We start from the raw sequence: 24248 nt of genomic DNA on the forward strand, positions 1-24248 counted from the left end.
TCTCCCAGTGTAGATTCTTTTTGTCTAATGATGCTTAGGCTCTTGCTGCAGTCTCTGTCTAAGCCTTTCTTTTCCCATTATCTGTCCCCAAATTCCAAAAGCCCTTAGGCAAGTGTCTCAAAAAAAAAAAAAAAAAATACTGTGAAGCCCTGACGAATTGTTAAACCAATTCAGATGTTATTGTAAAACACAGAGCATACAAAGATAAAAGCTATTGCCATGGGGAAAATAGATGAAAATTACTAGAAAAAAATGTTGATAGTGAAAGAAGTGAAAGAATTTTGAAAGAATTGAAAGAATTTTCAATTCTTTAAGAATTAAAGTGAAAATATTTAACATGGGATCTCTAGTATTCCACTGCAATATTCTATATCAATTTCATTATTTTTTAAAGAAATATCTTGAACAAGACTACTCTCCAAGATTATAAAGGACTGGCGCCTGTGCTGGTTTAGGATTCTTGGAATTTCTCTGGATTCCTAGGCCACACAATGACCTTCTAGGCAGCTTAAAGTACAAAAAAGAGGCTGTCCTTGACAATAGCACACACAACCTCTGATCATCTGTTGCTGCGATGACACCAGGGAGAAAGTCTATTCTGAAGCCCGCAAATTACACTAACCCTAGCAATATACTGAAATGTGAAATCTGTAAATGTTGTTTTTGTTTGTTTGTTTGTTTTTTTCCCAGAAAACAAACAAACAATATTGCTTCATCATATGTGGATTGTTTTTAATATAATACTTGATCTCATAATCTATTTTCAATATGTATGATATGTCCTGGAGCTAGGTCCTGACACTTGCATCTGTTATCTGTACAGATATTGCAGATCCCTCCAATAGACTAACCCAAGCTAAGTCCATATTCTGGTCTCTGTTGTCCAGACTGATCGAAAATTTGAGGTTCTTCTCTAATGGCAGGAAGACTTTTGATAAACCTGGTGACTGCAGCTTTCTCTGCAGGAACTGGTAGCCCTAAAACCATGAGCAGATGCTAGTTGCAGAGTCAGGGGTCTCAGAGCCTAAATCTCTATTGGATGCACTAAGGAAAGATGCAGAATTCAGTCTTCCAATTCATGGGGTGCATTGGAAAAGAGTTATAAAAAATAAGTTAATAAAAGAAAAAAATCCATAAACCTTGTTCTGTGGTTAGATGTGCCATCAACATGACAACATTAAGTATAGGAAGAGACGGAGAAACTCTTGCTGAAAAATTCACTTGTTGCTAAACTATTTAAGAATACTCCCATATGGAAAGACAGACATTCTTCTGATGCTGCTCGGAGAAGGTAAAATGACTGACCGTACAATTCAGATCTTTCCACTTTGTCACTAGTTTAAAACTATGTCTGTTATGCTGTGCCTGAAACCACTGGTCTGTCTTTCTTTCACTCTCAGAAGAGAATAATATGCTATATTCCAAGGTAAAGAAAACACTTAGGACAGTTTTGGAGGAGCTGAAAAGTAAAAATATATTGTTGTATGTTGAGAGAGAGAATTCAGATATGCAGATCCCATGCAGGGCAAAATTAGTAGTCTACATCCAGATTTATGTTCATCTAAACTTATGAAAGTTTTTAAAACTCTATTTGATTTTCACTGAAGAGCTTGCTTCTCTGTAAAGGAAAATACATAACTTTTACAAAGCAATGCTCAGGATACAATCAGAAAAATTTGGTTACAAAGGATTATTACAACTCTAAAGCTGACTTCCTGTATTCACAGGATATTTCTTCCATTTATGTGACTACTTATCTCTTTAAGATATATTTAACTCAGTATCATTTTTAAGCAAGACGCTGTCTTGATATGATGATATAGAAAATGCAGAACCTGCCATTTCCCTTAATATTTTTCCCCCCATGTTGGTTGTAACTGCTTAGTTTTAATTTTAATATTTGTTTCTCCTTGTTCTTTTTTGGTTTGGTTTGGTTTCATGGCTCTTTTTCATTCTTTCTTTGTCACATCAAGAGCTTAGCTTATTTACCTGAGTTCAGTCTTGCGAGTTACCTCTTAATCTTTTCGGTAAATTACACTGTGTGAACTCTTTAGTTCTTAGTTTTTCTTAGTAATAAATTGCCTAAGACACATTTGTGTGCCACAACATGAAAGTTGAATAATTCCAGTCAGTCTTACATAGAATCATAGAATCACAGAATCATAGAATATCCTGAGTTGGAAGGGACCCATAAGGATCATCAAGTCCAACTCCTGGCACTGCACAGGTCTGCCCAAAAGTTTAGACCGTGTGACTAAGTGCACAGTCCAATCGCTTCTTAAATTCAGACAGGCTTGGTGCAGTGACTACTTCACTGGGGAGCCTGTTCCAGTGTGCAACCACCCTCTCGGTGAAGAACCTCTTCCTGATGTCCAGCCTAAACTTCCCCTGCCTCAGCTTCACACTGTTCCCACGGGTCCTGTCACTGGTGATAACGGAGAATAGGTCACCTGCCTCTCCACTCCCCCTCGCAAGGAAGTTGTAGACTGCGATGAGGTCCCCCCTCAGCCTCCTCTTCTCCAGGCTGAACAGGCCAAGTGACCTCAGCCGCTGCTCATATGTCTTCCCCTCTAGGCCCTTCACCATCTTCGTCGCCCTCCTCTGGACACTCTCCAACAGTTTAATGTCCTTTTCGTACTGTGGTGCCCAGAACTGCACACAGTACTCGAGGTGAGGCCGCACCAGCGCAGAGCAGAGAGGGACAGTCCCTTCCCTCGACCGACTAGCAATGGCGTCCTTGATGCATCCCAGGATACAGTTGGCCCTCCTGGCTGCCAAGGCACACTGCTGGCTCATATTCAACTTGCTGTCAACCACAACCCCCAGATCCCTCTCTGGGGCTGCTCTCCAGCATCTCGTCGCCCAGTCTGTACGTATAGCCAGGGTTGCCCCGTCCCAGGTGCAGGACCTGGCACTTGCTTTTGTTAAACTTCATGTGGTTGGTGTTCACCCAGCTCTCCAATCTGTCCAGATCTCTCTGCAAGGCCTTTCCACTCTCAGCCGAGTCCACAACTCCTCCAAGTTTGGTGTCGCTGGCAAATTTTCTCAGAACACCTTCTAGTCCTACATCCAAATCATTTATAAAAACATTGAAGAGGATTGGCCCTAAAATGGAGCCTTGAGGGACCCCACTAGTGACCATCCGCCAGCCAGATGTGGCCCCATTTACCACGACCCTTTGAGCCCTGCCCGTCAGCCAATTGCTCACCCATCATATGATGTTTTTGTTTAGCTGTATGCTGGACATTTTGTCCAGTAGGATCCTATGGGAAACCATGTCAAAAGCTTTGCTGAAGTCCAAAAAGATCACATCAGCTGTTTTCCCTTGATCGACTAGATGGGTGGTCTTATCATAAAAAGAAATCAAATTTGTTAGGCAGGACCTACCCCTCAAGAACCCATGTTGGCTGGGACCAATGACTGCATTGTCCCCCAGGTGCGCTTCAATAACTTCAAGGATCATCCTTTCCATAATTTTACCAGGCACTGATGTGAGACTGACAGGCCTGTAATTGCTAGGGTCTTCTTTCTTACCCTTCTTGAAAATTTGCACAACATTTGCCAGCTTCCAGTCCAATGGGACCTCTCCAGATTCCCAAGATCGTTGAAAAATAATTGAGAGGTCCTGCGATGACGTCAGCCAGCTCTTTAAGCACCCTGGGATGAATTCCATCCGGACCCATGGACTTGTATGGATCCAGGTGGAGCAGCAAATCCTGCACACGTTCAGGGTTGGTTGGGAGTTTGTTATTCCCACCGTCATGGTCCTCCAGCTCAGGGTACCCTGGGTCCTGAAACCCATCATCAGTATTGAAGACAGAGGCAAAGATATGCATGATATGCACTACTAAAAACAACCAGTAGAACAGGCCTCTGAGGTTTATCCCTGTATTCACCACCCAGCTGTTAATATGTGTTATACACTGCCCACCTAAACCGTGTCACCATGAGAAGTAAAACACAAAATGCTAGGAAGAGAATTGTCAGAAATGCTTCTATTCTAGCACCTCTAGAAGAGGCATCAAATTATCAAAATCTTAATATGCACCTACTCCCACCAGGACTAGCATGATTTTTCACAAGGTTAAACTGAGACTAATGAGCTCATTTTCAGAACTAAAAAAACTATACCTAAAATTAAGAGGCACTGAAAATTCACCTTTAAATCATTTGCTGGTGAAATAAGTATCGACGTTTTTGTTATTTTTGAATTTAGCAAGGAGGCTCCCAGTTAGATCCATGGAAGTGTTCTCTATTTAATAAATAAATAGACTTAAAAATAATGGAGATATTTCAGACTTTCAAAAGTCAATACAGCATCATATTGTTAGCCTCACAGTTGCCCTGGAAATTAAAAACCTGACTAAAATTCACTATTTCTATAAGCAGAATAAGTAAGCAGATAATAAACACAGGCACACCCCTCTGCAGTTACAATGTTACCCATTGTTATAATTGGCAGTGTTAATATCATTGGTTACTCCAATAAACAAAATCTATTTTTATCATTTGAAGTGTTTTTAGTTCCACAGTTTCCTTCCACCCACTCTTTCACACGCTGAGTTTATGAACAGTGAACCTTCCTTTTCAATTCCGTGGTTGACTTTGCACTGAGCCTTAGGAATTACAGTTATCAAGAGTGGGAGAAATTTGAGAAACTATGGTTAAGAACCTGTAAAATAGTGTTGTTCAAAACCTCTCAAATCTCCATCCAAGTCAGCTTGGATATTCTCCTGCTTAAATAATGTAACGACTAACATCATAACAACACTTGTCTTTCTAAACAAGTAATGGTGACTACTGTTCACTAACCAGTAAAGAAAGGTACTGGCCATTTGTTACAAAAGTGAAAACTAACTCAAAATGCTTTGTTATAAACTCAGATACATACGCTGAGAACACAAATCTCAAATGCTTTAGGTAATAAAGAGGTTTAAACCTAAAAACCACAAAGAAACAGAAGGCTGCTTTACTGCTTGAGATAACCTACCATGAACAGGAGATTTAAGATGATCTTCAAGTGTTTCTGATTAGTGTGAAACCAGCTATTCAGGAATAAAAATGCAGTAGAATTTGGAAGATGAAAGCGCACATTTCAGCCTGTTAAAGGGCCAATATCTTCCACATTTGAGGCTTGCTTACCTCGTTTAAGGCAAGAACTGCCACCTGATTGGAAGAGGCAAACATCCCCATAAAATAAAAATAGCAGTTAGAGACAGGATCTACTGGCGAAGTCCAGGTCTACTCTGAGACTGTGTCAGGGAACCAGTCTTGGAACACTAAGGCAGAGCATCAGAGGCTAAAACTAAAGGAATCTTCCCCTTTGGCATGAAGGATGTCTTTACTAGATTTTTATTTACTTTACTTCATACTGCTGACTAAAAAAGCTAAGTAGGCAGAATAACCAGATTCTCACATATTTTGTTTTAAAGAAGCACACTGGAAATGCATCCTGCATTTAGGTCACATGGTGAATGGGCACGTCCCACAAACCAGGTCATATGGCAGAAGTCAGAGGCTGTTTGAAGTCTACTATCTCATTTTGTGATGAAAACAAGACAAAAGCAGCAAAATGCATACACAACCATCTCTGACTTGTAGCTTTATGATCGGTACAGCCTGCTGCAAAGTCTCCTCTTTATAGTTATTGCAGTAAATAGCACCAGCCTAATTGTACTGTGAACCTTGCAGGCAAGGACAGAAGATAAAAACTGCAATGAATCGTGCTGACATAGCATGTTTCCTCCAGAGAGGCTTTACACTGAGCAAGTGTACTGCCTGCCCAACATTACAGATGATTAAACAGAAATGCTGAGAAGTTAAATTAGTAGTCCAAAATCTGAGCAGGGACAATATTAGGAATTGATCCCAGGAATAAAGCCCTAGACACACTGATCTAGGAAAGAACAGCAAAGAGTTCTTCAGCTGACATGAGGATTTTACTCTTCCAACTGTGCCTCTTGTTTTGCATAATGATGCATGTTGCCTTATACTGCATCAAATCTAACTCCAAAAGGCAGAATTATAACTAAACAGGCATTTTCTCTCAAAAAGATTTATTTAAGAGATTTAGTGCTGGACCCCTGAAGTGTAACAATCCATAACATTGACCACATAAAAACAGTCAATACACTCACTTATTTTTATATTCTTAAAATTACTGTACATGCAAAGACAGAGACAGCCAGTTAAAAATAAAAAGGGGGGGGGAGGAGGGGGGTAAGGGAACAGACAAGAGGAAAGCAATTGCAGTCTCACATAGAAAATTAACCAGGATATCAGTGATATAATGTCATGGTTAAAGTTCAGGGAAAGGCATGTGACTTTTGGCCTAATTTCCATTTTTACATCCTATTGGCAGTCTTGTTACTAGCTTAATTTCTTAATTGTATTTTTAATAACTTTATTATGTAACATATCACCTATGTTTCAAGCTACATTCATCGAAAACATTTTCTCAATGTGATCTAGTAAATACTAGAAAGGATTGCACAATCTTAGTATATAGTTTGCCAACCACAGTTCACAGACAAAGCTGATAAAGGCAGATCACCAACCTTTGCTCCTAACCCTGTCACTGGCTGCTTGTGTAACATGCCATAGGTCACTCAGTCCCAGAGTATCTCATGCATTTATTATCTGGGAAGGACCAGCTGATGGTTCAGTGGTGGAAGGGATATTCTTCTCCTGATCCAACAAGAAGGAGCTCCCCTTCCAACCTCTTTTTGCTCCTACAACTTCAAAAGCATAAGTGAGGAGGACTCTTCATCTACTGCCTTCCTCTGTGACCAACAATGATTTTGTCTCCTACTTCTGTCAGATACAGGGAAGGTGGGCACCTAACGTGGACTGCATGGCTCAAACTCCATTCTGAGCCCATGTTCTTGTTAGTCCATGCTGGCTTCCAAACATATGGGAAAATTTGGACAGCAATTTAAAAAAACTGGAGTCAGAAGTTCCAGTCTTCATAACAAGCAGAAACAAAAAACAGTTGGCAAGAGTAATAAGTTCCCCAGTATTCAAGAAACTCTGGTTGAGAAGTAGTACTGTGAGCTCCTGTTATTCAGGCAGGGACTTTTAAAAGTCTAAAGGTCCTGTTAATATTTTTCTGTTTAAAAATGTCTTTCACTGGAACCTAGGAAACATTTAAAAATCTGGACTTCTTGATCTTAAAGTAACATCTGTCTCTCTTCTCTTTTTGACCCTGCAATCTTCCATGTGAGAGGAAAAAGGGGACGGAAAAAAGGCAACAAAAGGAAAATAAATGCCCTGAAAAAATCAGGGATCAAAGAAAAGGATCTGGAACCTAGAGGAAGAACAATATTAAGGGCTTCAAATCTTAACCAAGAGAGAAGATCTCAGCTTCAGAGCCTGCAATATCCCTCAAACACCAGGAAAACCAGAAAGCATTCAGCAGGGAAAAAAAAAAAAAAGAAAAAAAAAAGTAACTATTTCCATTTTCTCCTTCCAATTTAAAAACCTTTCTCCACCTAAAACTTTTTTGAAAAAAAGTCACTTATTTTAGACCTAGAAATAGCCACTTTAAAATTGATGTATTCACTCCACATTAATTCTTTGTCTGCCTGAATAACAGAACATCAGAAGCTGTTAGACTTTACCTCCACAACTTCACAGGTAAGGTGAGAATGCTAGTAACACTGAAGAGACATGTGGGAATGCAGAGAGAAAAAAATTATTAGACATAAATATACTGTGCACAAATATACATTTCATATTTTTCTATGTAGAGTCTAAGATGATTGTTAGAATAAAGGAGGCCTAGAATGACAAGAGTTTTGGTTAAAACCCTTCTTCTGACAATGCTTTCTCTCCATTAATACATCTGACTGTATATATTAGACAGGTATATACTGCATGAATTTAGGCATGACGCTTTCTGAAAGAATATGCGCCTTTCAAGTAAACGTTTTCCATTATCCAGGAGGAAAAAAAAAAAAAAAAAAAAACAGCAAACAAAGAGGTAGCTGCAGTAAGCGAAGAACAAGTGGCACATTCATATCTATTTTGACCCAAAACTAGAGGCTAAATTGTCTGGAAATCAGAGCTTTATCTGTCAACTCCCATACAAAGTATTTTGTTATAAAACTAAGCAATCCTGATGTAACGCAGCTTGTTACAGAAACAAAGCAAACTGCTATAAAATTGACAATGATTATCTTATTTATCAAGTCCAGCCCTCAGTTCTTGGTTTCTTACCTGATCTAATCTAAGACTGTCTGGGAAGTGAAAGAGGAAGTCAGTCAGTTTTCAGATAGTGAAGATAGGAAAAGTTTGTCATTATTTGTGCACAAAAGCTTTTCAGAAGTCAGAAGACAAATTACTGTTGGAGGAGCCTAAGCAGGAAAATGCTTTCTGCAGTCAACAAAGAATTCATCTGACATCCAGCTCCTGAGCAGAATGTTATCTATTTATACCATCATGGAGGGTGATAACTAATCAGTACTAGCTGTCCTTAGAAAGGCAGTATGGAAGGGCATATTGCAACTTCAAGATGATATAAAATTGCACAGATGGAAACAAGACTCATTTTTCCTTTCTTGCTTATCAACCATCTTTCTCCCATTTTTGGCTTAAAATGGGCATGCTTCATTCTATTTTAGGAAATTAAAATTTTCTTAAATCAACAGGAATGCCAAAGTAGTAATGTATTTGGAAATATTGGTTGGTTCACTATAGAATGTATTACTAAATTAAAAATGTGTAACAAAACTAAAGTAGTGCTGTGGGGTTTTTTTGTTTGTTTGTTTGTTTGTTTTTCCTCTAGCCAAGTCTATGTTATTCCCATTGCAACAACTAGGCATACAGCAAATTAAAATGCAAAATATTCCATAAAAGTATGATAATTGGCAGAACTTGCCCTTTAATATACCACTAAAACAAGTATGCTTTTGAAAGGTGAACAATCTACTCAAATACATACTTGTTCAGGACTTAAAAGGAAGAATTCTCTTAAGGCTGTTGCCTTATCAAAACTGCTTGACTAGCAACACTGACAGCTCTTAAAGTCAAGACGGGCAGCACTTAAGTTCCACCTGAGCAACCGGTGCTCAGTAACAGAGTAACACACAGGTAGCATTTCACAGTCCCATTGCTGCAGAAATAACAGCTTAGAAGCTAGGAGACAGCTCAGAAACTTACCGTGGCACATCATAGGATCCATCACACCTTCCTGACCTGGTTTTTCAATCCAGGAAGGAATGCAAGGTGTTACTGGGGATGAAATTTTAATTCTTGGAGTGAATCCATTCTGAAGTTTTCTGTTATTCTAGCTAATGAGATGTCCTGCAACCTGCAAAGCTGCAGAAGGCCTCTAACTAGTCTGTTACCTAACAAAGTCATAAATGTTTCTCTAAATGTCTGCTTCCTCATACAAAGAAAGGGCTTGCTATGCTACCTATAAAGCAAATTGCAAACTCACAGCAGAACTAAGATGAGGATATAAATAAATAAAGAAATCAAAATTATTAGAGTAGAGGAGGAATAACAAAAAAAAAAAAAAGAACATGAAGAATCATGCATATGAAATAATAAACAGCCAAGTCTAAGGCTGAGGTCCTTGTTTGTACCAAAGTATGGTAATTACAACTTACTTCAACTTTTCATAAATGCTTCTGAGATAGAAAACTGCTCTTAATACAAGCTAAAGCAGCCCTGGTAACCCTCTAGTTCTCCAGTAATGAGTTTCTATGGTCTCTTGTGTCTTGATTTTCATGGCCTGACCTCCTGTTGAGGGGTACACTGAGGGTTTTTGTGGCAGATCCCAAGCCTGCCATTAATCATTTCCAGAATTGGGAAGGGAATGGGCTTCTGAGGAACGAATTCTGGGCTTTTAGTTGTATTCACAATGTCTCATAAACCAAAGTAGGTTAACAGAACTGACTAGCATCCTCCATCTCTTAGTAGTAGTTACTGAAACCCTCAGATACTCTGTTGAGGTGAAATTCATCACTGAGATGCCAAATAAGAAGTGCTTCTCCAAAACATACCATTTATATGGCAGTACCTGACAGGAGCAAAAGAATTTCCTCTGATTTTACTTGTGCATTAGCACAGACCTTTAATTTTCTGTCTCTTTACTGGAGAAAAAAAAAAAAAAAAAGTGAAAGTGAAAAGGAAACACAAAAGTATATCATCTGCATTTGCCAGAAGAACTTGCAAACCATCTATCACGCAGTTAGGACGTGATCCAAAGCCTACCAACGTCAATGGGCTGAGAATCAGATCCTTATTCAGCTCTTGGAGATAATTCCTCTTAGCACTGAAAACTGTTTATTTAGGTCCCAGTCTCTGTTCATATCTTAATTATCTCAGAGCTTTGTCCAGCCAAATATTGAATACCTCTAAAGAGAGAGATTCCGCAACTTCTCTGGTTCTGTGTCAGTGTTTGGCAATCTTCATGGTGGAAAAAAATACATCCTAGTATCTTAGAAAGATATAAATTAGCTATTTTTTTTCCCAAAAAATTACATTTAAAGCTGCCACCTTTCTTAATTCGCATAAGCAACATAAACAGATAAAGAAAAAGCCATGTGTCAGAAAGAACCAAAAAAGGAAGACAAGAAAGCAAATTAGGTTTGACTATGTCAAAACAGACATGGAGCTGAAACCAACTGACTTTTGCACAAATGTGCTCAGATGTGGTATCTTGCTGAGAAACTGCTCACCTGATCTCGGGAATATGGAGTATCCACTATGCGTTTGTCTGAACATGCTGCTAGAAGAATCTTCATTGCATTTAACTGGAGCAGCATTTCACAAGCCATGGTATCAAAGAAAGTAATATTGGCAAGAGCTGCTGAAGCCAGCAGGAAAACTTCACCAGATGAGGCTTCTTGGCACAGTTCTAGGAATGCAGAGAATAAGCTGAATAAAAGTCATCCCTTCATTGCAGAAACATGTTTGTTTCAAAGCAACATTTAACCATCTGCAATTTTCATTAGTAATCTTAATATCTGACCAAGAATAATTATGACCAAGTTCATAATATTCAAGACAAAAAAAAAAAATCATTTTAATTGTGGCAAAAATATAGTATATCACAATTTAAGGTGCTTTATAAGTTATTAACATTAGGCACCCTTATTTATGCTTGTGTTTCTGGACACCACAAGCAGGCAAAGATGGAAAAAATGGATCTAGCCACCAAGTGTTTCCTAAGCATTCATCTAACTAACGAGATGATCTACCTAGTTTATCATTCTACAGAGAACATTCCACTGAATGTTGTTCAACCTGCAATTTGATATAAATAAAATGAAATACAGGAGGCAGAAGGCTGACAGTAGGTGAACCATAAGAGAATAATTCTGCCATATATCCTGAACTTTAGAACGAAGCACACACATCTCTAAACTTATTTCTTTGTAGTCATCCTGCATATTTTTGAGCTTCAGTAAGAAGTGCTGAAGACACCACTGTCTTTTAATTCCTTGCACACATGTAGTTTAACTAAGATCCGAATCACCTGGCAATTAGATTTCGGCATGTTTTAAAAATTAAACATATTACAGTAATTCAACTACTGAGCTATAAATATTACAAGGGCACTGGTGTGTGATTATTGAAAAAGCTCTCCCAAAGTTACACACAGTCTATTTTTAATGCTCACATATCTTGAGAAGAGTATATGTTACTAAATTCATGTGGAACTTGAGCACTGAGAATCAGGGAAATTCTCCACCTGCTAATCCCTTACAGTGGGCTATTCAGGTTCTCCTTTGACTGTGGTACATTGTGATAACCTCTAAAAACAACTTAAGATGGTTTAGATGCCGCTAGTAGTCTAGTTACAGGAGAATCAGGCACAGCACAGGTTAATTCCACCCACTGGATTCAGAGAAGGTTCGAGGCGGAACCTTCAGTATTTATTGCTGGGCAGTCTGGTCATTAGTGATTCCAAGAGTTTCCTTGACTTCTGCAGCACTAGCTCTGGGAATACCTAAGAATGTTCGAGCACGTCTCAGATAATTCCTAGCCACTGCAGAATCGTCAAGCAGTAGCACTACTACAATCTTTTCTTATTCCATTACATAATAATAATAAAAACGTGAAAATTGAAGTGCTCTACTTTAACTGTAACCGTTGGGCTCAGTAGAGAAATATCCAGGTAAAATGTAATGATCATGGGAAATCAAACTAAATGACCCAAACTGAAGTTTCTAACATGAAGCTCTGAGAAAATTTGAATGTCCAGAGAGCGAACACCTGACTGAAAGCCTCTAGTATTTGAAAGCGATAGAGCACGGTGCTAGAAATAACAGATTCCTCTCTCTAGAAAGTCATGAGAAATTTCATCTTATTTTCTTGAAGTATCCTCACTGACAAAAGGTTAAGGAAAAGCTTGCTGTTAACTTTTCCTTATTTTACCATAGATGAGAGGCCTAGGCAAGGAAGATAGGAACTTTTATTTTCCCATAACAATGTCTACATATTATACTACATTATACTTTTCTTCTGAAGTATCGTACAAACATAGACGTAGTGATGAGCAACTTCAGAAAACACAACGGCCATAAAGGTTAGCAACTATTAGAAACTCCATTTTAGAGACTAACATGAGACAGAAGGATACTTGGCTAAGTTCCTTCTGTGGCTTTAATGGTCGAATTTCACATGGATATTATTTTTTTACAGCTATGCATAACTTTTACTTGAACGTGGACTGGAGTAAAAAATATTAAGTAACTGCAGAATGTCCTGCTTCAGGGTTAAAAATGACCAAGTTCTTCTATCTGGTGAGGAAAAAATTGCAAACATTCTTTTTACAGAATCTTGCTAATGGAAGAATCCTACCCTCAATCTGTTATTTTAACTGGAAAGACTCAGAAATTGCATAAAGAACTTACTAACAAGCGCTGTTACAATTTCTTCCATATTTTCCAGAAAGCTGCTGAGATGCTGAGTGAACGTGAGATGTGGAGATGTGATCTGTGCAATTACTGCTGCTGCTTCTGCATGAGTGGCTTCAGAATGGGTGTTATCAGTAAGAATGTCAGTCAGGCACAGTATCCCATCAACCTATGGAGAAACAATAGGTATAGATTGGAATCACTCCAAGAAATACTTTTGCAACCAAATAGGTGTTTAAGTCCTCTTTTCTTGGCTGTGGCTAAACTACTCAGTTTATTTTTAAAATTGACTTAAACTTGGTTGCACTTATTACATAAGTTTCAATTTAGCAAATAAAAGTAAGTTCAACATAAAAGTTTGTTGACCAAAAAAAGTCTTGCATTTCCTTCTCCCATAACATTTCTACTGAACTGATTTTGGCCAAACAAAAAGTCTCTTCTGATAGAAGTCTCAAGTAAAGCGCTATTCCAAAAATAAACTCTGATAAGCAAATGTTAACCGCTACTCTGCCAAAGACACATTTACATTCATTCAAGTGTGTCCCATTGTAAGACTCAAGCTTAAGTGTGCAGTAAGTTCTTCACAGGCAGATTTTCTGCCACATTTTACTGAATTTGTCACAAAGTAAACACAGGGTCAGAAAGTACCATGAAGGATAGACCTGTCAAACTCCAGCTGATGAGCTAGCTTCCACAGGTGTCAAATTAGAACTAGGACTGCATATTCAGAAGAGAAACAGAAACACGAGTAAAATTGACATGGATTTATATTTTTAGAGTATAGTATTTTAAACTAACTCCTTATGCAGTTTAGGCAAATACATCACATTTGCACACTTTATTCTGGATTATAGGAAACCCACGGACACAATGAAAGACTGCAACAGAGTATAGACAATGGGATAGCTCAAACTGCAGAGATGTATCATCTGTTAATAATCAACCCAGGAAAAGACGGTCCTCTGTAGACAAGGACATAATCTAAGAACTTTCAAATTAACAGCACTATGTTTCTCCCCTGGTTTCACATATTGCTGAATAATTCATCATATTGTCAAGTAGGTACGTAGATGTGCTAAGAGGGGACAGAGAGCATGAAGATGCATGTAATGTCAAATCCACAAATTCACTAATCTAAACCTTTATATGAAGCTAATGTAACTATAGGTTTATAGTTAGTTTTAAATCAGTTTACAAATGATCAGAGCTTCTACAAGCTTCACTGAGCAACAGTTTTAAAGACCGATCTTTTTATTTATTTGAAGCTCTGAAAAAGTATTGTAATTGTCTTACAAGTTTCTTAGACATTTTATAAATACAAAGAGAAATTATGAAGGCTTAGCGCTGAAATATACTTTAATTGTAAAACAAAACCAAACACGTTATGCACTCACCAAGAGTCTTTCATAGGCCTGTTGTTCAGATTGCATTCTCTGTCTATTCAAAGCTTCCTCAGAACATGCTTCTTAAGTCCTATCTATTTTTTTCCACATAGCATATATAGCAAAATTCGTATTCACATTTTTGTAATTTATTAATAGAGAAAGTGGAGTTACCTTAATTAGTTATCTTGCAATGAGCATAAATTAAATTATTGATAAGAACCAACAGTTACTATGTTTTACAAGAAAAGCTTTCAGATTGATGGAAGCAAAAATCACCCTCTGGAAGATTATTTATTGGGATGCACTTTTTAATAGGCAATAGACTATATCATTGAAACCCTAAGAACATAAAGAAATACAAAAGAAATTGTATCTCTATTTTTCGTGCAGATTACAAATAGGATTTAGTACAGAAACTGAAAGGACTGGCAAGAAGAGGAAGAATAAATTTTCATCATTTAGCTTATTCTTGACAACCTTTCAACATTAATCTACCTATAGCAAAATATTTCCTCCTAGTTATGGCAGAATTCTACAGTTTGAAACAGCAGATTCACATAATTCTCTTGGCTTCAAGGTATATTAATAGATCTCAGTGTCAAGAATTAATACATGTCCTCACAAGATGATTTAGTAGCCAATGTGTGCTAGACAATATCATATGCAAAACTCCACAGTTTTGTCACCTTGAAACCTCCCTATATCACACTTTGTCTGGGGTCTGAAGGATGCTAATAACAGTCAGAATAAAATTTTAAATATATTCCAAGGCATTAAAAAAATTATATATACACACACACACACTTCAGAAGCTTCTTCTAAGATCTGGTAACAGGATAGAGTACTCTTCAGCCCTAAATTTACTGGTTGAAATTCACTTGGACAACTCTTATTCAATGACCTCAGCAAAGTGATTTTGGAGTGGTTTTATGCTATTTCAGAACCAGTAATGGCTTATGAAAGAGGTACAAGTACAAGGTTAAGTTTTTCCATCAGCACTGATTGTTTATATCTACATTATGAAATACAAGCTGCTAAAAATACAGTCTGTACTCAACTTCTAAATTACTTATTTGATTTTTTTTTAAGTAATTGTTTTTGGAAATGGACAGTTGCTGAATTGTAAATAGAAGTGGATATATGTTTTTCTTCAGCATAAAGATAAAATTTATATTTAAGATCCATAAAGGCCAGCACTATTTAGTTTTCTTCCTTTCTATTCAGAATCCTGTAAAGTAGTAACAAATTCTGCCTAAAATTTGCTGTATACTCTTTTGGCTCCTATCTTAAATATAGAAGATAAAATAATTCTGCTCCATCAGGCAACCCCATCTATAAGTGTCCAGTAATAAATTTTAAAATGACAGGGGAAAAATCTAATAAAAGCACTTTAACATCCAAAAAGAAATTGCTGCTCAAAGCATTTTTATAATTAGCTTTCACACTGAAAGGAACTTTGGATGACTGCCCTGTTTTCTGTTTAATTTTGGTGAAGTAATCAGCTAAATGTCAAATCTGTTCATCACCTTGGCAATACAAAAGAACCAGTTAGCCAGATAAAGCAAATAAATGAATTCCATGAATGCAACAAGATGCTGTGGAGACCCTGCATTTGAGGAATGGTGTTCAGTAAATGCTTGATCACTAATGTTTCAATATTGATAACTGGAAAAATGCCAGGAACTTACATTCTTATAAGGATAGCTCTGTTACGTAAACTTCATCCAAGTGGCAAAATAAGTACTTGAACACTTTACTGCATAGATCAAGTCTTCTGAAAGGAAATCATTTATTTTGTCTACAACAGAAATGAATGAGTTCTAGGGCAGCCCTCTTTCTTCAGTATACCTGTTCTTTCTCTTAAAAATATTACATAAAACTAGGCATCTGCTAACATGGTTGAACTAGCTTGAATTAAATCCTAGCAGTTAATAAAGATAGCAGTACAGAACTCGCAATGAATTGCATTATTGATTTCCTGACTTGAAATATTACACACGATGCACATCTTAACTCCGTTTTCTGAAAGGAGGTTTAAGGCAGGTTTTCCAGATGACTCTGAGAACCAAGACCTCTTTCCTTCTTTCCAATAATGCCTGTCTTCAGCTGGATAAAATGCTACTGAAGGTCTTTTCTCATACAATGACTTTCTCCCACATTCTTGTTTGTCCTCTCAATGCTCAGATGAGCTCTATATATTGGTAAATTTTCTCAAGGCTTTTTAAAGTTCTCTGAATTGATGTCCCAAGTCATCCTGTTGAGATCAGAGAGCCTCACAGTCTATCAGCCCCCATCATCAAATCTGTGGATAACTCTAACCAGCCTGCTGCTGGGTGCCTCTGGTAAGCAGCACCAGCAGGTTACAAAACAAGTTTTACAGGAAAACAGAAAAAAATGACAGGATTGAGGGGAAATGTTGAGATCCAGATATGAGACAGCGAGCATGAAAATAAAATCCCAACAGCAGAAGATGAATTTTTGGGGGATCACTCTTCAAACATTGTTTCAGCCTTCTCAGAAGGTAAGAGGAGAATTTTGAAAGTAGAGGCTGCACCAAACAGTCAAGCACCAACAGATCAAAATTGTGTTTATTATATTAGTTTTATCCTTTCATACATGCTGTATATTAGTACCTCCCAGTCTGAGTCTTGAAGAGAATAACTAAAAGGAGAGATGAACATTAGCAGTCTGAATGGAAATAGCATAGCTAGATAACAACCTAAACAGACTAGAATTTATGGGACAAGGAAGGAGAGGGAGAAAAAGAAAGGAAGGAGGGAAAAATGATCATATTCAAAAACTATTTGAATTCCTGGCTTAGCATTCTCCGAACACTATATAATTCACTCCCCAGACCACTGCATGAATCATGAAGTTGCTCCACTCTTCCACAATTCCATTGAAAATGGCATCCAGCAGAATCCATATTCCGTTATTTTGATGACTTATTACTCATGAAATGAATTCCTGATCACCAAGGCTGATGTGTATCCTACATAAACTTCTTTTAAACTTATTTTGCAGCTGAAGAAGGCATACAATTCTTATTTAACTTTTATCACAGAATCACAGAATCATTTAGGTTGGAAGAGACCTCCAAGATCACCTAGTCCAACCTCTGACCTAACACTAACAAGTCCTCCACTAAACCATATCACTAAGCTCTATATCTAAACGTCTTTTAAAGACCTCCAGGGATGGTGACTCAACTGCTTCCCTGGGCAGCCTATTCCAATGCCTAACAACCCTTTTGGTAAATAAGTTTTTCCTAATATCCAACCTAAACCTCCCCTGGCGAAAAAATAAATAAAAAAATAGACTGAGCCCAAAAATCCATTTACTATAAAGTGCTCTCATCGAGGACGTATCAGATATTAAAACGATAAGAACAGTTACTACACTTGATCTTAGCCAAAAGGCCGAGAAGTGATGTTGAAAGAAACCAAGGAAAAGGGACCAAGTATTCTACCTTACCCTTCATATACGGTCACCTGCCCTGTGAAATACTCTGCAGATAAAACTGCCTTAGCTCCACTAGCTGAGAAATATGCTGATTTATACCAGCTAAAGAGCTGGTCAGCTATTTTTAAAGTGAGATGATATACTAGTAAAGTGACGCAATTAAAATGTCCACAAATACTATTTCAAGTAATCAAGGCTGCTGCAGCAATTCCATGGAAGCAGCACTGACCAGTAAAAAACACTCATGATTTTTGGAACAAATGCTGTATAGGAACCATGGCACCTTATAAATATAAGCTATTCTTTTATACTCTACACAGCACTGCACAGCTGAATAAAGTCTGACTGGTTCCCAACTCAGTAGTTTTAAAACTGCTGGCAATTACCTTAGCTTTGTATTGTAATTTGCTATGAGTGGGTTCTTTGGTTCATGGCACCTTCAACTCAAATTTCCCATTTAAACTTCCATCCTTCAGAATGTGGTCATGCTATTGATGACATATTTATTCTTCCCCGTGTTTAGCCACCAAGGGTCAACGTGAAGATTATCTAATCTATATGGGGAGTATCGTTATGTGTATTAAATAAAAAAAAAAATCTCAACCTCAAAAAAGACTGTTAAACTTCTCAGCCTGAAAGTTGCATTAAAGGTGGCAATGCCTAAGTAGAAATCCTGCAGCCACGTTGTAGGAGGAAATGAACTGCAGAGCAAGATAAAATGAGTGAATTCTGGGTTGAATAGGAGTGGAAAGGATAAATGTTATATAAACCTTTTCTCCCTTCTAAACCTAGGAAAAACAGTCACCTCACAGTGGACGTTCTTTGGCACTCAGAGAGGGTCTAAGCTTGTTGCAGATTTGATTTGTCAAAGAGGTAATAAAGAATAAGTCCTTTCTGTAGAAAGGATGGACAAAATCAGTAAGATTGACATCCAGACTTCTTTCTTGTTTCTGTTTCAAGGATAAGGGAATAGCTGGCTTTGAACTACCTCCATACTGAGGACTTAGATGAAGGGAAAGGCAGTCTTTTAAAGTTGTTGATAAAAGAAACCAGGAGCTGCACTGCTGTTAGCCTACCAGCTCACATCTGCCCACCCTTATAAGCACAGCTTACACAGCTTCAAACTACCCTCTACAAACATATATGAATCCCCCAAGGATACATCCAACTTTCTAGATATATTCCTCACAGGCCTTCAGTTCTGTAGGACAGATGCTGACTGGCTAAAAAGGACAGAAGGAGAAGAGACTGAGAAGGAATTCACTCACAGTTATATAGAAGTCACCTGTAGTATTGATCCTTCTACTAGACCACTGTTGGTGTTTATAGAACCAGGATGCACTGACAAAACAGATGGATAACTACTGACTGTAAATGACTATGGTGGCTTGAAAAAGCAAATACATTTTTAATGGTTGTAGAACTCAGCATTTGTTAAATGCTTTCTCCTATTCTGTCACATCACAATAATGATTTATGTGTAATCTCGGGAGCATACAAGATTATGGGAGGACTATTTGTGTTCACATACAACAGAGTTAGAGATGCAATTCAAGTTATGTGACAGATGACAGAAGTCAAAGGTCTCGGTTTTCTTGCCTTGTATTTTGAAGGGTTGGATATACTGACTTTTCTTTTAAGTTGCAAGAACCTATTCCTATTTGTAGGAATTTCTTGATATCTGCATTACAAATTCCAGAAATTGTATGTTTGTTTCTTTTAAATAAAGAATAAGGCTTTATATATTATACTTTGGGGTCTGAATTTCATTAAAATGAAGCCACACAGACACAAAAAAGGACTCAGCAACAAGATGAGAGGAACTGTCATGAGTTAGATAATAATGCTGTACAAAATTCTGGGACCTGAAGCCTGAATTAGGGAAGGACCACATATAAGTAGTTTTCACATAGCCCTCGTTTTTATTTACCCTGGGGGATCATAGTCTGAGGGGGAAAAAAAATAAAAAAAAATAAAAAAACTATTCCTATAAACAAACAGGGGCTCCAGGGTTATGCATAGCAGGGCACTCCAGAAAATATGTGCTCACTGAAAAAAAAACATGCTCCAATGATCTAGTTTTAAATAAATAATGTCACAGACACTTCATGGCATGAGGGCATATTCTCAAACACCTGGTGTCTGGCATTTACAAACAAGAATACACTTTCAACATGTTTGATTATATTGTATCACTTAGTTTTTGGTGTGATATGAATTTTATTTTTAAGAAGTGTTACTGCACCTCTTCATGAGAAAAAAATAACACATGCATATCACATTTTTAGAGGATCCTCTTCATCTATTACAATAATGAGAAAGTGCCTCTATCCAAAAGTGCAACATGGGGGTCACAGCCAGCAAATCAGTCATTATCAGCTAGTCCAACTCTTCACAGCATCTTTATTACCTTACCAAAAAGTTCCTGACAATCTTCCTGCTAGAAACGTGGACGTGTTTAAGTCAAAACTTTCAAACCCTAACATGATAGGCTATCAAGTTGATAAAAGAGCTTATAATTAATAATTATTACCATAACTTCACATACAACTTCTCTCATCAGATTAAAATTCTAGAACGGGTCAGTAGAACACTGTACCATGAAGGCAGAAACAAACAAACCTATCCTGTGCTCGGGGGGTGGCAATGAAACCACCACAGCAGAAAACAGATTTTACAGAAAACAGTTCTAATTACATTAGAGCAGTCAGAGAGAGTGAATAAGCAATGGAAATAACACAGGATGGTGGTTTGCTTTTTACTGTTACTTTAAATACGAGATTCTGCAAATGCATTCAGAAACAGATCCTTATGTAAACAATTTTTCTGCAAATATTTCTCATTTCAAGGGTCTCAATTTAGCTTAAAAATATCCATACTCCACAAAATGCAAGGTTTCTATGGTTTTTGAATCACATGTACACTAATTAAACACACCTTAACTACAGGACACTTAATAGAATGTATTAAATATATACAGCAGATTGTTCAAAATTAAAAGGTTTTATGTCTAAACACACACAACTGCCAAAAAGGTCTTAGTGCTTCACCTGTATTGTTCTCTCAAACTGTTGTTTTTAAGAAAAGCACTATGAGGCACCAAGCATTAAAAAAATCATTTGCTACATTTGTTACTGCACAATTGCTGTTCAATTACTTTAATAAATTAATTTAAATAAATTAGCTCCAGAAATGACCTTGTATGTGCAAGATTTTCATTGGCAGAGAATTTTTACAAGCAAGTTGTAGAGCTTTATGATAGCCATTTATAATGAAAACACTCACAGCACTTTAGCTATAAAACTTCCAGGGAGCAACTCAGTAAGAGTCCATTTGTGTTGTAATAACAACAGAGGAAATTGCTACACTTATTTGAACAAGAATTTAAAATAAATAAATAAATAAAAAAGTAGCAGTTTTTATCTGTTGAAAATTGATGGAACTTTACTGGCTGCAACAGACTCAAGCTATTTCATCCTAAGATTTCTCTCCTGACAGAAAAATCTCCTTGGGTCTCTTACAAGCACCAATTTATTTCTGTGACTATGGTGGCAATAAAATAATTTCAGAATTGCTTTAAGCATAAGAAATTCAAGTTCAGGATCAGCTGTTTGCATGGACTCTTTATGAGCAGTCAGAGGTCTACTACAAACCATCAGAGAAAATTATCTCAGAGTTTTTTCTCTCCATTAACATCTCCCAGTACTGCTCTTTGGTCAAATACAGTTGCTGTATTGACTCTGTACCAAAAGAAATAGGGACAATGCTAACATGCTGACAAACCGGAATCTTTTTACCAGTTGAAAGTTGATTTTTCTTCTACTTAATATTGTTTGCTGCCTTACTAGATCTCAACACAAATGAACATCCTTATCAGGGCTAAAACACATACTTAAAGCTAAGCTAGTGTTTGAATGTCACACTGAAGAAGGAACAAACCCAGAAATTTGGTTATACTTCCAACAGAGATTATTTCAGAAAAAAAAAAAAAAAAAAAAGGTACCTACAACATAGTACTTTGACACAGGGGCAGTTCCAATCTGCATTCAAAATCATATTTGCAAATCAGGATTCTTACCATAAACTTATCTCACATCCTTCCCTGAGAAGGGGAAATGGAGAGGAAGGTGCCAATCTTCTCTCCCTGGTAAGGAATGATAGGATGCATGGTAACAACACAAAGCTGCATCGGGGGGAGTTCAGACTAAGTATAAGGAAAAATGTCTTTACCATAAGAGCAGTCAAACACTGGGACAGACTTCCTAGCAAGGTAGTTGATGCCCCGCACCTCTCAGTGTTCCAGAGCCATTTGGATAATGCCTTCAATAAGCTTTAACTTTTGGTTAGCCCTGAAGTGATCAGGCAGTTGGATTTGATGACCTCAGTAAGTCCCTTCTAACTGAACTATTCTATTCCATCAGAAAACCATGACAGAACTCACTGAAATCTACTTACTGAGCAGATTCCAGGTTCACTAGCCGAGGATCCTCTTCAGTTATTTTAGATGGAATAAAAAGTGTAAGCATTAAGTTATGGCAAAAATAAAATGTCAATTTAAGATATTTTAACAAAGAAGTTAGATCTAAGAAAATAAGCAGGCTGTTGAGGAAAGTCCCAAATACTGCACTGATTCTGTCACCCAATCAATGTATGTTTGTTTGTTTGTTTGTTTTTAATAGCATCCCTAATCTATGATCCATTTTGCTTAGTCTTAGAATAATACTCACAAGAGATGTTATGATTAAAGGAACCTAGTAATTATAGCAACTAAATATTACAATTCCCTGATAACACTCAAGGCTCACTTCACATAAGCAATAAAAACAGATTTTGCATTCCAAACCAACCTAGTCTTTCAGATGGGTAAAGCCCAAACTGTGGCTAAAAATTACATATGATCAGGCTTCATCCTGCCACCTGCCAGTCCACAAGTTATGCAAGAATTTATGCAGCACAGATAACATCCTCTAATAGCTAGAGGAGATATTAGAGAGGTGTGACAACTGGAAAACAGTGGGATAAACATGTCACTCTGAAATCATAAGTAATAGGCCCTTGTGTCCGAAGAGCATAACCCAAGCTCAAAGTATACCAAACTCCGAGTAGTAGTAGTAGTTCAAATTCTGCTAAAGATTGAAGAGTCTGGGAGGAAGAAAATCACAGAATCATTTAGGTTGGAAGAGACCTCCAAGATCACCTAGTCCAACCTCTGACCTAACACTAACAAGTCCTCCACTAAACAATATCACTAAGCTCTAAATCTAAACGTCTTTCAGAGACCTCCAGGGATGGTGACTCAACTGCTTCCCTGGGCAGCCTATTCCAATGCCTAACAACCCCTTCGGTAAAGAACTTGTTCCTAATATCCAACCTAAACTTCTCCTGGCGCAACTTTAGCCCATTCCCCCTTATACTGTCACCGGGCATGTGGGAGAATAGACCAACCCCCACCTCACTACAGCTTCTTTTAAGGTACCTGTAGAGTGCGATAAGGTCGCCCCTGAGCCTCCTCTTCTCCAGGCTGAACAATCCCAGCTCCCTCAGCCGCTCCTCGTAAGACCTGTTCTCCAGACCCCTCACCAGCTTTGTTCTCCTTCTCTGGACACACTCAAGCACCTCGATGTTCTTCTTGTAGTGAGGGGGCCAAAACTGAACACCGTACTTGAGGTGCGACCTCACCAGAGCCGAGTACAGGGGAAATGCTGTTTTGAGGGGCTATGCCTTGCTATACAGCAAAAAAACGTGGCTCACACGACTCTCTCCTAATACATTCTTGCACTGTAGTCTCCCTTTCCAATAGGGCTTACATAGTAAATGTCATTTTCTTAGGAGTTTATTTTAGAATAATTCAGATTGTAAATAAAATATTCAAACAAATATTTTCACAATTCAATTGTAGATATGGTAGAGAACAAAAGGAAGAATTGGCAGTGCTTTCAGCCAGCCCTGACAGTTCAGCTGTGTCTAGGTATGGTACATGGTTTTCTTTACTGGGCAGCAGGAAGAGCCCTGGCCACATCCTTCCCTCTCCTGAGAAAAGCATTGCAATGAGACTGAGTTAGCATTGCAAACAATGATAGCAACTGCCAGGGAAATGCCAGCACAAAGTTTGTGTTATGTAAATTACACTGGTTTTACTAGAGATGAATTCAGTATATTTTGGATATTTAGTCTTTGACTATGTCTGATGAAGAAAATAGGCTATACAAAGCAAGACTCAAAATACACGAGATGCCAAAGTCAGCAAGGATCTAAGGGGGAAGATGTGCAAGTATTCACAAAAATAAATCTTGCACATCTTGTTACTGTTTACCACTATATTAGTAGCCTCCAAACAAAAATTCCAGGCCACTGTCTCTTATACATTCTCTCTTTACCTCTACATACAACTTACTTCAGAAGAAGGGATGATCTACTAAAAATCATTCAAAAATTTGTCTTGGTCTGAGTCTGGTGTGCTAAGAACCGCCATCTCTCTCACTTTATGCACAAAGAGCATGCAACAGGCTTAGTTTCACACAGAATAGTAGTT

General features: G+C 37.7%; 1 protein-coding gene and 1 pseudogene across 11 annotated transcripts in view; both read right to left on the bottom strand.

The window, feature by feature from the left end:
* Window positions 1-24248, bottom strand: part of INSC (INSC spindle orientation adaptor protein) — a 138624-nt gene that overhangs the window by 12892 nt on the left and 101484 nt on the right. For 10 of the 11 annotated variants that reach the window (XM_040559282.1, XM_040559280.1, XM_040559275.1 and 7 more), the window contains 2 exons: window positions 12867-13038; window positions 10686-10864 (listed from right to left, as the gene is read on the bottom strand). The exons of the other annotated variant lie outside the window; for it this stretch is intronic. In XM_040559282.1, the coding sequence (XP_040415216.1) occupies window positions 10686-10864; window positions 12867-13038 (351 nt within the window). The remainder of the gene's footprint in view (window positions 1-10685; window positions 10865-12866; window positions 13039-24248) is intronic. 11 annotated transcript variants of the gene reach the window in all.
* On the bottom strand, window positions 17564-17685 carry LOC121071843 (annotated as a pseudogene).

The sequence above is a fragment of the Cygnus olor genome, chromosome 5 (genome assembly GCF_009769625.2).
Source record: "Cygnus olor isolate bCygOlo1 chromosome 5, bCygOlo1.pri.v2, whole genome shotgun sequence".
Taxonomy (NCBI): domain Eukaryota; kingdom Metazoa; phylum Chordata; class Aves; order Anseriformes; family Anatidae; genus Cygnus; species Cygnus olor.